The sequence below is a fragment of the Schistocerca nitens genome, chromosome 5, assembly GCF_023898315.1.
Source record: "Schistocerca nitens isolate TAMUIC-IGC-003100 chromosome 5, iqSchNite1.1, whole genome shotgun sequence".
NCBI classification, from domain to species: Eukaryota; Metazoa; Arthropoda; class Insecta; order Orthoptera; family Acrididae; genus Schistocerca; species Schistocerca nitens.
Genome location: NC_064618.1, coordinates 258,892,587 through 258,906,489, shown reverse-complemented (window position 1 = coordinate 258,906,489; position 13,903 = coordinate 258,892,587). Strand labels below are relative to the sequence as shown.

At 44.2% G+C, this 13,903-nt stretch overlaps 1 protein-coding gene across 3 annotated transcripts in view; it reads right to left on the bottom strand.

The window, feature by feature from the left end:
- The window catches only part of LOC126259689 (protein pellino), a 497,766-nt gene that overhangs the window by 32,838 nt on the left and 451,025 nt on the right, over window positions 1-13,903 (bottom strand). For all 3 annotated transcript variants that reach the window (XM_049956648.1, XM_049956649.1, XM_049956650.1), the window contains one exon: window positions 11,821-12,057. In XM_049956648.1, coding sequence (XP_049812605.1) covers window positions 11,821-12,057 — 237 coding nt within the window. The remainder of the gene's footprint in view (window positions 1-11,820; window positions 12,058-13,903) is intronic.

Below are 13,903 nucleotides of genomic sequence, written 5' to 3'. Positions count from 1 at the left end.
GGCAGAAGTCGTCAGCATACAGGGAATCAGAGACAGAATTTCCCCACGGCCGCAGCGAGCCCGTTAATGGCTATTAAAAACAGGCAGACACTTAAAACAGAACCCTGTGGCACACTGGTCTCCTGGACGTGGGAGGAACTATATGAGGCCGCGACTTGCACGCGGAAGGTACGATACGACAGAAAATTGCGGATAAAAATCGGCAGAGAACCCCGAAGACCCCATCCATGAAGCGTAGAAAGGATGTGATGACGCCGTGTCATATCGTACGCCTTCCGCATGTCGAAAAAGACAGCGACCAGGTGCTGACGGCGGGCAAAGGCAGTACGGATGGCCGACTCAAGGCTCACCAGATTGTCAGTGGCGGAGCAGCCTTTACGGAACCCACCCTGAGACGGAGCCAGAAGGCCCCGAGACTCCAATACTCAATTTAAGCGCTGGCTCACCATCCGTTCAAGCAACTTGCAAAGAACGTTGGTGAGGCTAATGGGACGGTAGCTGCCCACCTCCAGAGGGTTCTTTCCAGGTTTCAAAACGGGGATGACAATGCTGTCCCGCCATTACGACAGAAACTCCCCCTCGACCCAAAGACGGTTATAAAGGTCGAGGAGGCGTCGCTGGTGGTCCACTGAAAGGTGTTTCAGCATCTGACAGTGGATGCCATCTGGCCCAGGAGCGGTATCAGGGCAAGCGGCTAGGGCACTGCAAAATTCCCACTCACTGAATGGAGCATTGTAAGCATCTGGGTGGTGGGTGCGAAACGAAAGGCTCCAACGTTCCATCCACTCTTTAATGGAGCGGAAGGCCTGGGGGTAATTCGCAGAAGCGGAACTCATAGCAAAATGCTATGCCAAGCGGTTTGAAATGATGTCGGAGTCAGTACAAACTACGCCATTCAGTGAGAGTGCAGGGACGCTGACAGGAGTCCGATAGCCGTAGACGCGTCGAATCTTGGCCCAGACCTGCGATGGAGTGACATGGAGGCCAATGGTGGACACATACCGCTCCCAGCACTCCTTCTTGCCTTGGTGGATAAGGAGGCGGGCCCGTGCACGCAGCCGTTTGAAAGCGATAAGGTGGTCATGCAGCTTTACTGTATGATTAAATGATGATGGCGTCCTCTTGGGTAAAATATTCCGGAGGTAAAATAGTCCCCCATTCGGATCTCCGGGTGGGGACTACTCAAGAGGACGTCGTTATCAGGAGAAAGAAAACTGGCGTTCTACGGATCGGAGCGTGGAAGGAATGTCAGATCCCTTAATCGGGCAGGTAGGTTAGAAAATTTAAAAAGGGAAATGGATAGGTTAAAGTAAGATATAGGGGGAATTAGTGAAGTTGGGTGGCAGGAGGAACAAGACTTTTGGTCAGGTGATTACAGGGTTATAAATACAAAATCAAATAGGGGTAATGCAGGAGTAGGTTTAATAATGAATAAAAAAATAGGAGTGCGGGTTAGCTACTACAAACAGCATAGTGAATGCATTATTGTGGCCAAGATAGACACAAAGCCCATGCCTACTACAGTAGTACAAGTTTATATGCCAACTAGCTCTGCAGATGACGAAGAAATTGAAGAAATGTATGACGAAATAAAAGAAATTATTCAGGTAGTGAAGGGAGACGAAAATTTAATAGTCATGGGTGACTGGAATTAGTCAGTAGGAAAAGGGAGAGAAGAAAACATAGTAAGAGAATATGGATTGGGGGGAAGAAATGAAAGAGGAAGCCGCCTTGTAGAATTTTGCACAGAGCATGACTTAATCATAGCTAACACTTGGTTCAAGAATCATAAAAGAAGGTTGTATACCTGGAAGAATCCTGGAGATACTAAAAGGTATCAGATAGATTATATAATGGTAAGACAGAGATGTAGGAACCAGGTTTTAAATTTTAAGACATTTCCAGGGGCAGATGTGGATTCTGAACACAATCTATTGGTTATGAACTGCAGATTGAAACTGAAGAAACTGCAAAAAGGTGGGAATTTAAGGAGATGGGACCTCGATAAACTGACTAAACCAGAGGTTGTAGAGAGTTTCAGGGAGAGCATAAGGGAACAATTGACAGGAATGGGGGAAAGAAATACAGTAGAAGGAGTATGGGTAGCTCTGAGGGATGAAGTAGTGAAGGCAGCAGACGATCAAGTAGGTAAAAAGACGAGGGCTAATAGAAATCTTTGGGTAACAGAAGAAATATTGAATTTAATTGATGAAAAGAGAAAATATAAAAATGCAGTAAATGAAGCAGGCAAAAAGGAATACAATCGTCTCAAAAATGAGATCGACAGGAAGTGCAAAATGGCTAAGCAGGGACGGCTAGAGGACAAATATAAGGATGTATAGGCTTGTCTCACTAGGGGTAAGATAGATACTGCCTACAGGAAAATTAAAGAGACCTTTGGAGAGAAGAGAACCACTTGTATTAATATCAAGAGCTCAGATGGCAACCCAGTTCTAAGCAAAGAAGGGAAGGCAGAAAGGTGGAAGGAGTATATAGAGGGTTTATACAAGGGCGATGTACTTGAGGACAATATTATGGAAATGGAAGAGGATGTAGATGAAGATGAAATGGGAGATAAGATACTGCGTGAAGAGTGTGACAGAGCACTGAAAGACCTGAGTCGAAACAAGGCCCCGGGAGTAGACAATATTCCATTAGAACTACTGATGGCCTTGGGAGAGCCAGTCATGACAAAACTCTACCATCTGGTGAGCAAGATGTATGAGACAGGCGAAATACCCTCAGACTTCAAGAAGAATATAATAATTCCAATCCCAAAGAAAGCAGGTGTTGACAGATGTGAAAATTACCGAACTATCAGTTTAATAAGTCACAGCTGCAAAAATACTAACGCGAATTCCTTACAGACGAATGGAAAAACTGGTAGAAGCGGACCTCGGGGAAGATCAGTTTGGATTCCGTAGAAATGTTGGAACACGTGAGGCAATACTAACCTTACGACTTATCTTAGAAGAAAGATTAAGAAAAGACAAACCTACGTTTCTAGCATTTGTAGACTTAGAGAAAGCTTTTGACAACGTTAACTCGAATACTCTCTTTCAAGTTCTGAAGGTGGCAGGGGTACAATACAGGGAGCGAAAGGCTATTTACAATTTGTACAGAAACCAGATGGCAGTTATAAGCGTCGAGGGACATGAAAGGGAAGCAGTGGTTGCGAAAGGAGTGAGACAGGGTTGTAGCCTCTCCCCGATGTTATTCAATCTGTATATTGAGCAAGCAGTAAAGGAAACAAAAGAAAAATTCGGAGTAGGTATTAAAATCCATGGAGAAGAAATAAAAACTTTGAGGTTTGCCGATGACATTGTAATTCTGTCAGAGACAGCAAAGGACTTGGAAGAGCAGTTGAACGGAATGGACAGTGTCTTGAAAGGAGGATATAAGATGAACATCAACAAAAGCAAAACGAGGATAATGGAATGTAGTCAAATTAAATCGGGTGATGCTGAGGGGATTAGATTAGGAAATGAGACACTTAAAGTAGTAAAGGAGTTTTGCTATTTAGGGAGCAAAATAACTGATGATGGTCAAAGTAGAGAGGATATAAAATGTAGACTGGCAATGGCAAGGAAATCGTTTCTGAAGAAGAGAAATTTGTTAACATCGAGTATAGATTTAAGTGTCAGGAAGTCGTTTCTGAAAGTATTTGTATGGAGTGTAGCCATGTATGGAAGTGAAACATGGACAATAACCAGTTTGGACAAGAAGAGAATAGAAGCTTTTGAAATGTGGTGCTACAGAAGAATGCTGAAGATAAGGTGGGTAGATCACGTAACTAATGAGGAGGTATTGAATAGGATTGGGGAGAAGAGAAGTTTGTGGCACAACTTGACTAGAAGAAGGGATCGGTTGGTAGGACATGTTTTGAGGCATCAAGGGATCACAAATTTAGCATTGGAGGGCAGCGTGGAGGGTAAAAATCGTAGAGTGAGACCAAGAGATCAATACACTAAGCAGATTCAGAAGGATGTAGGTTGCAGTAGGTACTGGGAGATGAAGAAGCTTGCACAGGATAGAGTAGCATGGAGAGCTGCATCAAACCAGTCTCAGGACTGAAGACCACAACAACAACAACAACAACAACAACAAGGTGGTCTATGGAGGGATGTCGCTTATGACGCTGGAGCGCCCGCCGGCGATCTTTAATCGCTTCAGTGATCTCAGGTGACCACCAAGGCACAGCCCTCCGCCGAGGGGACCCAGAAGAACGGGGAATGGCAGATTCGGCAGCAGTAACAATGCCGGTGGTGACCGATTGAACCACCGCATCAATGTCATCAGTAGAGAGAGGCTCAATAGCGGCAGTGGAGGAGAACAAGTCCCAGTCAGCCTTAGTCATAGCCCATCTGCTAGGGCGCCCAGAAGAGTGACGCTGTGGTAGTGGCAGAAAGATCGGAAAGTGGTCACTACCACACAGGTCGTCATGCACACTCCATTGGACAGACGGTAAGAGGCTAGGGCTACAGATTGAAAGGTCAATGGCAGAGTATGTGCCATGCGCCACACTGAAGTGTGTGAAGGCACCATCATTTAACAGCGAGAGATCGAGCTGCGACAATAAATGCTCAACGATGGCGCCTCGACCTGTTGCCACTGACCCACCCCACAGAGGGTTATGGGCGTTGAAGTCGCCCAATAACAAGAAAGGTGGCGGCAATTGATCTACCAGTGCAGCCAGGACATGCTGCGAGACATCACCATCCGGTGGAAGGTAAAGACTGCAGACGGTAATAGCCTGTGGCGTCCACACCCGAACAGCAACAGCCTCTAAAGGTGTTTGGGAGGGACAGACTCGCTGTGCAGAGTGTGAAGGACATATATGCAGATGCCACCAGACACCCTTTCATAAGCTGCTCGGTTCTTATAATAACCCCGACAGCCACGGAGGGTGGAGGTTGGCATTGCTGGAAACCAAGTTTTCTGAAGAGCAATGCAGAAGAAAGGGTGAAGGCTGATAAGTTGGCGGAGCTCAGCTAGATGGTGGAAGAAACTGCTGCAGTTCCACTGGAGGATGGTGTTGTCCATGGCTGGGAAAGGCGTGACGGGACTGGGAAGGCAGATTACGCCGCTGGGTCACCTGCTGCCTCCGATTGAGCACCCGCACAAATGCCATCCATTGCGTCTGAGGGACCGGCGAGATCGAGGTCCTCAGCGGACGCCAGAATCTCCACCTCGTCCTCAGAGGCAGAGCTTGTAGGAAGCGGTGGGATGGGTGCCACCGCAATATCGTTGGTCTTGGAGACTTTCTTCTTTTTCTGCTTGTCGCACTGTGCCTTCGGTGGTTCAGGCTTCATGGGCTTCACTGGGTCAGTCTCAGGGACAGACGACGACAGTGAGGCCCTACGACCAGGGACTGGTGGTTGTTTCAACCACTTGCGGGCGTCCGCTTTTCCACTGGTAGGAAATTGCGAAGGGAGGTCCCCAAGGGATCCCTTCCTGGCTAGAGTAGCCAAAGAAGTCTTACGCTTCTCCGGCTGGGAAGGGGGAGCTGTGTCCCCGATGGTTGGGAGGGTGTTGCTCCTGGAGAAGATGGAGCAGGAGCAACAGGGTGTGAAGTGCCCCCCACAATCAAGGGGGCTTGTGGATGCTGACCAATCATAGAACCAACCGTATGGGACGACACAGGAGATGGAAGAACCGTCGTTGCAGCAGCGGCGTACGTTGACGTCATTGGCACAGGATGGAGTCTCTCATATTTCCGCCTAGCCTCAGAGTAGGTCAGGCGGTCCAGAGTTTTATATTCCATTATCTTCCGTTCTTTCTGGAAGATCCTACAGTCCGGTGAGCAGGGGGAATGGTGTTCTCCGCAGTTAACACAGATAGGAGGCGGGGCACATGGAGTATCAGGATGCGAAGGACGTCCACAATCCCGACACGTGATGTTGGAAGTACAGCGAGATGACATGTGCCCAAACTTCCAGCATTTAAAACACCGCATCGGAGGAGGGATATATGGCTTCACATCACAACGGTAAACCATCACCTTAACCTTTTCGGGTAAGACATCACCCTCAAAGGCCAAGATGAAGGCACCGATGGCTACCTGATTATCCCTCGGACCCCGATGGACGCGCCGCACGAAGTGAACACCTCGTCATTCTAGGTTGGCGCGTAGTTCATCGCCGGACTACAGAAGAAGATCCCTGTGGAATATAATACCCTGGACCATGTTTAAACTTTTATGGGGAGTGATGGTGACGGAAACATCCCCCAACTTGTCACAAGTGAGCAACCTCCGTGACTGGGGAGAGGATGATGTTTTGATGAGAACCGACCCAGAGTGCATTTTGGACAAGCCCTCCACCGCCCCGAACTTGTCCTCTAAATGCTCCACAAAAAACTGAGGCTTAGTTTGCATAAAAGATTCACCATCGACCCGCGTACAGACAAGGTACCGGGGTGAATAATCTCCACTGCTGTCTTTAGCCATGCGTTCCTCCCATGGAGTGGCCAGGGAGGGAAACGATCTTGGAGTGAATTGCTTGCCGTTGAGGTTAGACCTCAATCGCTTAGAGACTGCTGGTGGAGGCCCAGGCTTCATTGCGGGTCATCCGCCCTGATGCCACCCACTCCGACCAGGGGCTCTCCCCATGGGCGCCACCCAGCCACAGCAAAGACCACCTGGCAGGATGGCCTTTGCTGGGAGTCCCGATGCCCCAGAGGGATAGACATCTACTCCTCGGCATACATGGGGAGGTAGCAGCTCAGGCATCAGCAGTGCGATCCCTGTGTAGTCAGGGGGCTACCACCAAGAGGGTACATGACGGCCCCACCACAACGGACTGGCTACCGTGCCGGATGTCGGGTGTCGAATATCCATATGTGTCAGGAGGGCAAAGATGGAAGTTCCTAATGGAGGGCATGTATGCTGCCCGGAACACACAGCAGCTGATGGGGCTGGAAGAACGGTGTAAGGCCAACTCCATGACAATATTGGGTGTGCCAGATCTTAGGGCAAGAGGGATATATAATACACCACGTAAGGCATCCTTCCCCAAATGGTACACACTAACAGAAAATTTTGAAAGGTAGTGGTCAAACCCCTTAGGGGACCATCACATTAAGGCCAAAACGTTTGAAACTCCTTTTAGTCGCCTCTTACGACAGGCAGGAAGACCGCGGGCCTATTCTTACCCCCAAACCCACAGGGGGGTCTATCGTTCTACAATATGCTTTGACCCTCTGGTGACTTTACTAGATGATAAATGATAGCATCATCTGCAAACAACCTAAGACAGCTGCTCAGATTGTCTCCTAAATCTTTTATGTAGACAAGGAACACAGAGGGCCTATAACACTACCTTGGGGAATGCCAGACATCACTTCTGTTTTACTTGGTAACTTTCTGTCAATTACTACGAACTGTGACCTCTCTGACAGGAAATCACGAGTCCAGTCACGTAACTGAGATGATATTCCATAAGCACACAATTTCACTACAAGCCACTTGTGTGGTACAGTGTCAAAAGTCTTCTGGAAATCCAGAAATACGGAATCAACTTGAAATCTCTTGTCAAATGTGCTCAACAGTTCATGTGAGTTACGAGCTACTTGTGTTTCGCAAGAACAATGTTTTCTAAATCTGTGTTGACTGTGTGTCAATAGGCCTTTATCTTTGAGATAATTCATAATGTTCAAACACAATATATGTTCCAAAATCTGCTGCATATCAATGTTAATGATATGGGCCTGCAATTCAGTGCATTGCTCTTATTACCTTCCATAAATATTGGCATGACCTGTGCAACTTTCCAGTCTTTGGCTACAGATCTTTCGTCCAGTGAGCAGTTGTATATGATTGTTAAGTTTGGAGCTATTGCATCAGCATACTCTGAAAGGAACCTAACTGGTATACAGTCTGAAGTGAAAGACTTACTTTTATAAGTGATTTAAGTTGCTTCAATACTCTGAGGATATCTACTTCCAAGTTACTCATGTTGCCAGCTGTTCTTGTTTCGAATTCTGGAATATTTACTTCATCTTGTTTAGCGAAGGAATTTTGGAAGGCTGTGTTTAGTAGTTCTGCTTTGGCAGCACTGTCATCAATAGCATTTCCATTGCTATCGCACAGAGGAGGTACTGATTATATTTTGCTGCTAGCATACTTTACATAGACCAGAATCTCCTTGGATTTTCTGCCAGGTTTAGAGAGAAAGTTTTGTTGTGGAAACTATTGTAACATCTCACATTAAAGTCCATGGTAAATTTTGAGCTTCTGCAAAAGATCACCAATCTTGAAGGTTTTCGTGTTAATTTAAATTTGGCATGCTTTTTCACTGTTTCTGCAACATTCTGACCCCATTTTATGTACCAAGAGGGATCAACTCCATTGCTTGTTAATTTATTTGGCAATTGCTATCGATACAATTTTTTCTTTGAATTCAATCCACATCTGGTCTATACTTACCTTTATAATTTGAAAGGAGTTGTGTGTGTTTGGAAGGTAGTCAGGTAAGAAGAGAAAACCGACACCATCATAAAGTGGACCACCAGGTGTTCAGCAAGGATCAATATATCAGTATAAATTCCACTATGAAGGAGGAGACCCAAAACAGCTGTTGGCCTTTGGCAGCCCAACACCCTTTTAAACTTGGTCCAAACCTGGGCTGAAGACACTTACTTCCCAAAGAGGAGACAACACTCCCAGCATGTCTTCTTACTGTTTTTAATTATGTAGCAAAAAATTGCATGGGGCTGCTTAAAAATGATGAGGGCAGCCTGCAAAGGATGTCGCTTGAGACATTACAGTATCATTTAATGGTCTTTAATTGCTGTTGCATTATCTTTTTTATTTTTATTCCACCATAGTACCACTGACTGATGATGAAATGGCTATTGCAAGAATAGCAGTACGGATGAGTAAGGTGGAAATGTCTACAACATTCTTATCGACAAAGTCTGATGGAAACTGGATAAAAGTGATGACAGAGGTATACAACAATTGGCTGGCCCTTTAGAGAGGCAAAGTTACAATTGGTCTATAGGGCAATCACAATGAAGTGACAGGATGTAAAGCTATCACTATAATACAGATTGTCGAGCAGCAACTACTATAGTGAATCCACAAGATTTTGGAAGAGATCATGAACTATACATTCAGAAAGTTGTCATGGATAGCAATGAAGCGGGTTAGGGGTACAGTCATTCTGAAGATCGCACTATCTGGAGGTAAACAGGGTTCACAGAGGGTTATTGCTGGAGGTGGTACAGAGGGGAGTCCACTCACTGATGACATCTTTGCAAACCAATGCACAGACTCTCAGGTCTGCCCTGATAGAAGGCACAGTAATGTTGAAGGATTAGAAAATGGTTGCAGTGAAACACATTAACAAAGATCGCAGAAGAGGGCGGCATTAGTTTTTGCAGTTCTGTGACAGGTGACAATAATATCCACTGCAATTACATTGAATTATCACATTAAGCTCATCCTCTTAGTCATGAAGGGGCCAAGAGGACAGGTCGCATCCCAGAATCCCTGTATCACCAGTTGGGGATGGAACCAAATCAATGAACAAAGGTTTCCAGACCAATGACGCGGGGGCAATCTAGTGCTTCCAGGGTCACCTGAATTACCTTCTCCATAACTAGTTTAGAGGATCAGGACTCTAGCGAAGGCTTGTCTGCTGTGACAGTAGGAACTGAAGAGGAGCAAGTAGTTCTGTGATCCACAGTCTGTGACTCCGTAGGCCACTGGCAAGTGTGTGGGTGCTAATTTTTCAATTATAGGGAGCTCTGTGACAGGTAGATAGTGAGGATGACACTGCTCCTCTAGCTGGGTGCAGGGAGTCGAGGAACCACTGGAGCCCCATTGGCTAATTTACATACACGACCACTAGAAGTCGATGTCGAGGGAATGGGATTGGGTTAGGTTAGGTTAGGTAGTGAAAGTAGCTGTAAAATTTGATTTCAGTGGGATAGGATATCTGAGAAATTTTAATTTCTTTTGAGCTTCAAAATATCAGAGGTGATCAGAGACCTGATGCCCCTGGATTTTATGTTCCGTAGTTACAGTAGCACACTTCAAGAATCAAGGTTTTTTTTTTGTTTTTTTTTTTTTTTAGCGCGGGGGGGGGGGGGGGGTTGCAGTGGCAGCAATGTTTTTCACAAAATAAACAGAATGACAGAGTTTTCATGAAGCAACCAAGCATAGTTTTCACAAAGCGAGTTGCTCGTACATGGGGAAAATGTATGCCCAAAGTGTTGTTGCTCATAAAGTGGTAATAATGTACGCCCAAAGTGTTGGCGCTTAAAATACCCCATTGGAGTGGGAAAAAATGGCTTCACATCACAATGACTGACAATGCTGAAAGCTCCAGTGTCAGCCTTGTTGTTGGAGGCCTCGATATACATGAAGTGGATCCTTCACTTCAAGTTTTCCCATAGTTTCCATCCATCTACAACATGAAGTCCTGGTAAAAAGTATCTCTCTGTACCATTTTAAGGCTCTTATGGGATTTTATGACTAGAGATGTATCATCAAGTTTCCTGCATGACAATGATGCTCAAGGTGAGTAGGAGTTGCTGCTTTAATTAAGACAGAGCCACTTCATAGTTTACTGAGGAAGCGATTTATCCAAACACATTTTTAGTATTACCTACAAAGAACATAAGCTTGGTGGTTACACAGGACTCTCTGTCAGTGTGGGTGCTAAACAGCAACTGAGGGGAGGAAGTTTTTGCAGTCCACTTTCTTTTGGCCTCTCTCTCATGGCTTGGGCCAAGAGGGTAAGTTTTTGGATCAATAACTATACATGTTGAAACATTCACTTTTGTCTGGAGAGACTGCTAACACCTCATGGCTGTTAGCTGATAACTTGGGTTTTCTCACTGTGCAAGACATCTACCATCATGCTGCCTACTCTGGTCAAGGGCTCTCCCCACAGGCACCACCCAGCCACAGCAATGACCACCTGGCTCCATGGCCATTGGCTGGAGTGCCAGTGTCCGAAAATAACAGACACCTACTCCTTGGTATGCTCTTGGAGGTAAAAGCTTGGGGATCAATCATGTGTTTCCTGCGTAGTCAGTGGGTTACATGCATTCAGGTACCTGTCGACCTCTATTTGAACTAGCTACCATCTTAGGTATTGGGCAGCTCTCCTTGTACAGTCCGCATTTCTATCAAAAAAATTGCAAAAGTGGGCGTAAAATCCAGATGTGGGGCCCACATTTGAGTTAAATGAAACAAGTATTGTAAAATAATGTTGGTAAAGTGAGGAGGCAGACGAGGAGGAAGGAAGTGGGAACAGCCGTGACTTATGTGCTATAGACAAGCCAGGTTTCCAAAACTGAATCTGCCCTATAGATCAAGTAAGTGGAAAGAAATAACCAAACAGTAAGAGTGCAGCACAAGAAGGGAGAAAATACTGCAATGGCTCAGCATCTTTGACTATGCATAGTATACACATTTACGAGAAAAGAACAATGTTAAACTAAAACTCATGGAAAACAGTAACTCCAAACATTGAACCTGTCAATGCAGAACCTCCATATTTTAGTTATTTAAGCGACAGTCAGTGTTTCAGAGTTTAATCAATCAGACATAAGAAATAATATTTCTCAGAATAATTGTAACACCACACATCAGGGTGCAGCTAATACCATACAACAATGAAGGCCTCTGTATCAAGTTCAACATAAATTTAACATTAAGATGATTCCGAGACATGACATGCTGCAATTAACTACAAAATTTTCACACGAATAATAAATTCTATGAAAGCTTTCATTGTTAGACAATGTTTCTATTCTTTCTAAAGTTCTGTGTACATTTTGTTATATATCATAGCTGCTTTCATCTACCTCAAGACATATTGGACAGCGACGAGCTTCAGAATCGTCCTCTTGTCCCCAATCATGATGACCCTGGACATGGCCACAGTTCAGGTACACATATGGTTGCTGGTTTTCATTTACAGCTCCAGATTCATTCATTGTCACAGTCACTCTTCGTGGTATGACAAGTGTATTTAGTCCAACTGGACATTGGGGTCGCCCTGCATTCAAGTCATCAACCATTTTCTCCAAGTGTGATTTTGTCTGAAAAGTTAAAGATTTATAAACATCAGTTCAACATTACATAGGAACATGAAAAAAATATAAAATCATCATATGTACAAAGGATTTGAGATGATGATAAAAGAAAGAGGAAAAATCTATAGCATACAAATAAAATCTTCACACAATTCATTTATACAATTTTACATGCCATAGTCGTTGCATTACTTACAACAAAAAGAAATTTCTCCTGAAGAGGGGGTGGGGTGGGGGAAGGGGGGTTGTTGAGGTAGTTATGCAGTAAATATAATCTTGCATCTTGAAGGTAAATACTGACCAGCTATACTGCTCCCACTGTAATCTTTATAGATTCCTACGAGATGAGATAACAGCCTTGTTGTCCAAATTCCATATGTTTTAAGTAAAAAATTAAAAACATCACGTTGTTAAATTAAATCACTAACAATCTCAATGCCGAAGTACATCAAGGATACAGCTAATGGAAATATCATTCCATTTATGTATCAACAACATAAATTTTTTTGAGATTCAAATGAAACATTTTCATTCAGGTGCACTATAACTCCTCTATAACAAAGTTTACTGCGTGTTCAAATAGTTTTAAACAATGCATCCCGATAATGTCCTCGACAGCTGCTAATATTTTAAAATATCACCAGCTGTCAAGATCATTATCCGGATGCACTCACATAAATTATTTGAACATCTGATATGGAGAATTCTTTCTTATAGCTTTTGAATTTGGAAAGCCTTGTATAATCCTAAGTAGCAGCTGAGTATTTAATGAAACACTTTTCAGAAAAAGCCAATTAAGCAAAATGATTAGTGAAAGTCAACAGGTGATGAACTGTCAGAAAAGGAAAGTATTTGGAGTTCAGTTTCTGTTCTCTTCCCACATTTCCCCTATTTCCTTGGAGAACGAGTCAGCGAAGAATGCCGATTGGAGACAGAAGACAAATTACCGAAGACTGGCGATTGCCAATGAATCTTTTATTACCATCAGTGTCATGGTTTGTGGAGCTGGCAGACTGAGAAAGCCGTCATAAGCAGTGAACAAGAATCCAGAGGAAAAAAAATTGAACTTGTTTAGGACTCTGAATTAATTAAAGGTAGCTAAGCGGGTACCTCAGTCCTAAGCTCAACAAAGAAACTCAAAACACTGAGAAGGTGTAAAGGAGAGAAGTGATGGCATTCTCACAGAAACAGGAAGAGCTGTGTAAAAGAAGCAGAAGAAATGAAGAAAAAAAAAATCATGTCACACACACACACACACACACACACACACACACACACACACACACACACACAAAAGCATGTTGCACTGACTGAATGCATTACATTCTTCTAGAATAGTAAGTACAACTGTCTCCAACACAGTCAGTTAATGAACCCATATTAACAGCGACAAAGGAGATTATACGAGGCAAATAAGGCAGCAGTAAACTATGTGCTCCAATGCCATTCCCACACAACTAGTGAGGTCAATTACGATAGGAGGGAACTATTAGTTTTGAAATCTAAATATTTTGTCACTTTTTATGCGTGCACCTGCTTCCTGAAGCAGTACTGACCAGCCCTTGTGTCATGTAATTTATTACTTTTCTCAAATGAATTTTCCTATGTACTGCAAAATAATTTTTTCCAAGTTAAATCCATTTAGAGTATACCAAAGAGCCACATAGGAGTGACCTTACTAGTTGTTTGGGAATTGCTTTGGAACACGTAGTTTTGTTTGCTAGCTGTCAGCAGCTCCAACATTAGGCATGTTACGGAGCCCCTTCGGGAAGTACAGTTTAAGACAGGAAAGAAAGCCGACGACCACTCAGTATGTCTGCCACGAGGGAGAAGCCTCATCCAAGATGTAGAG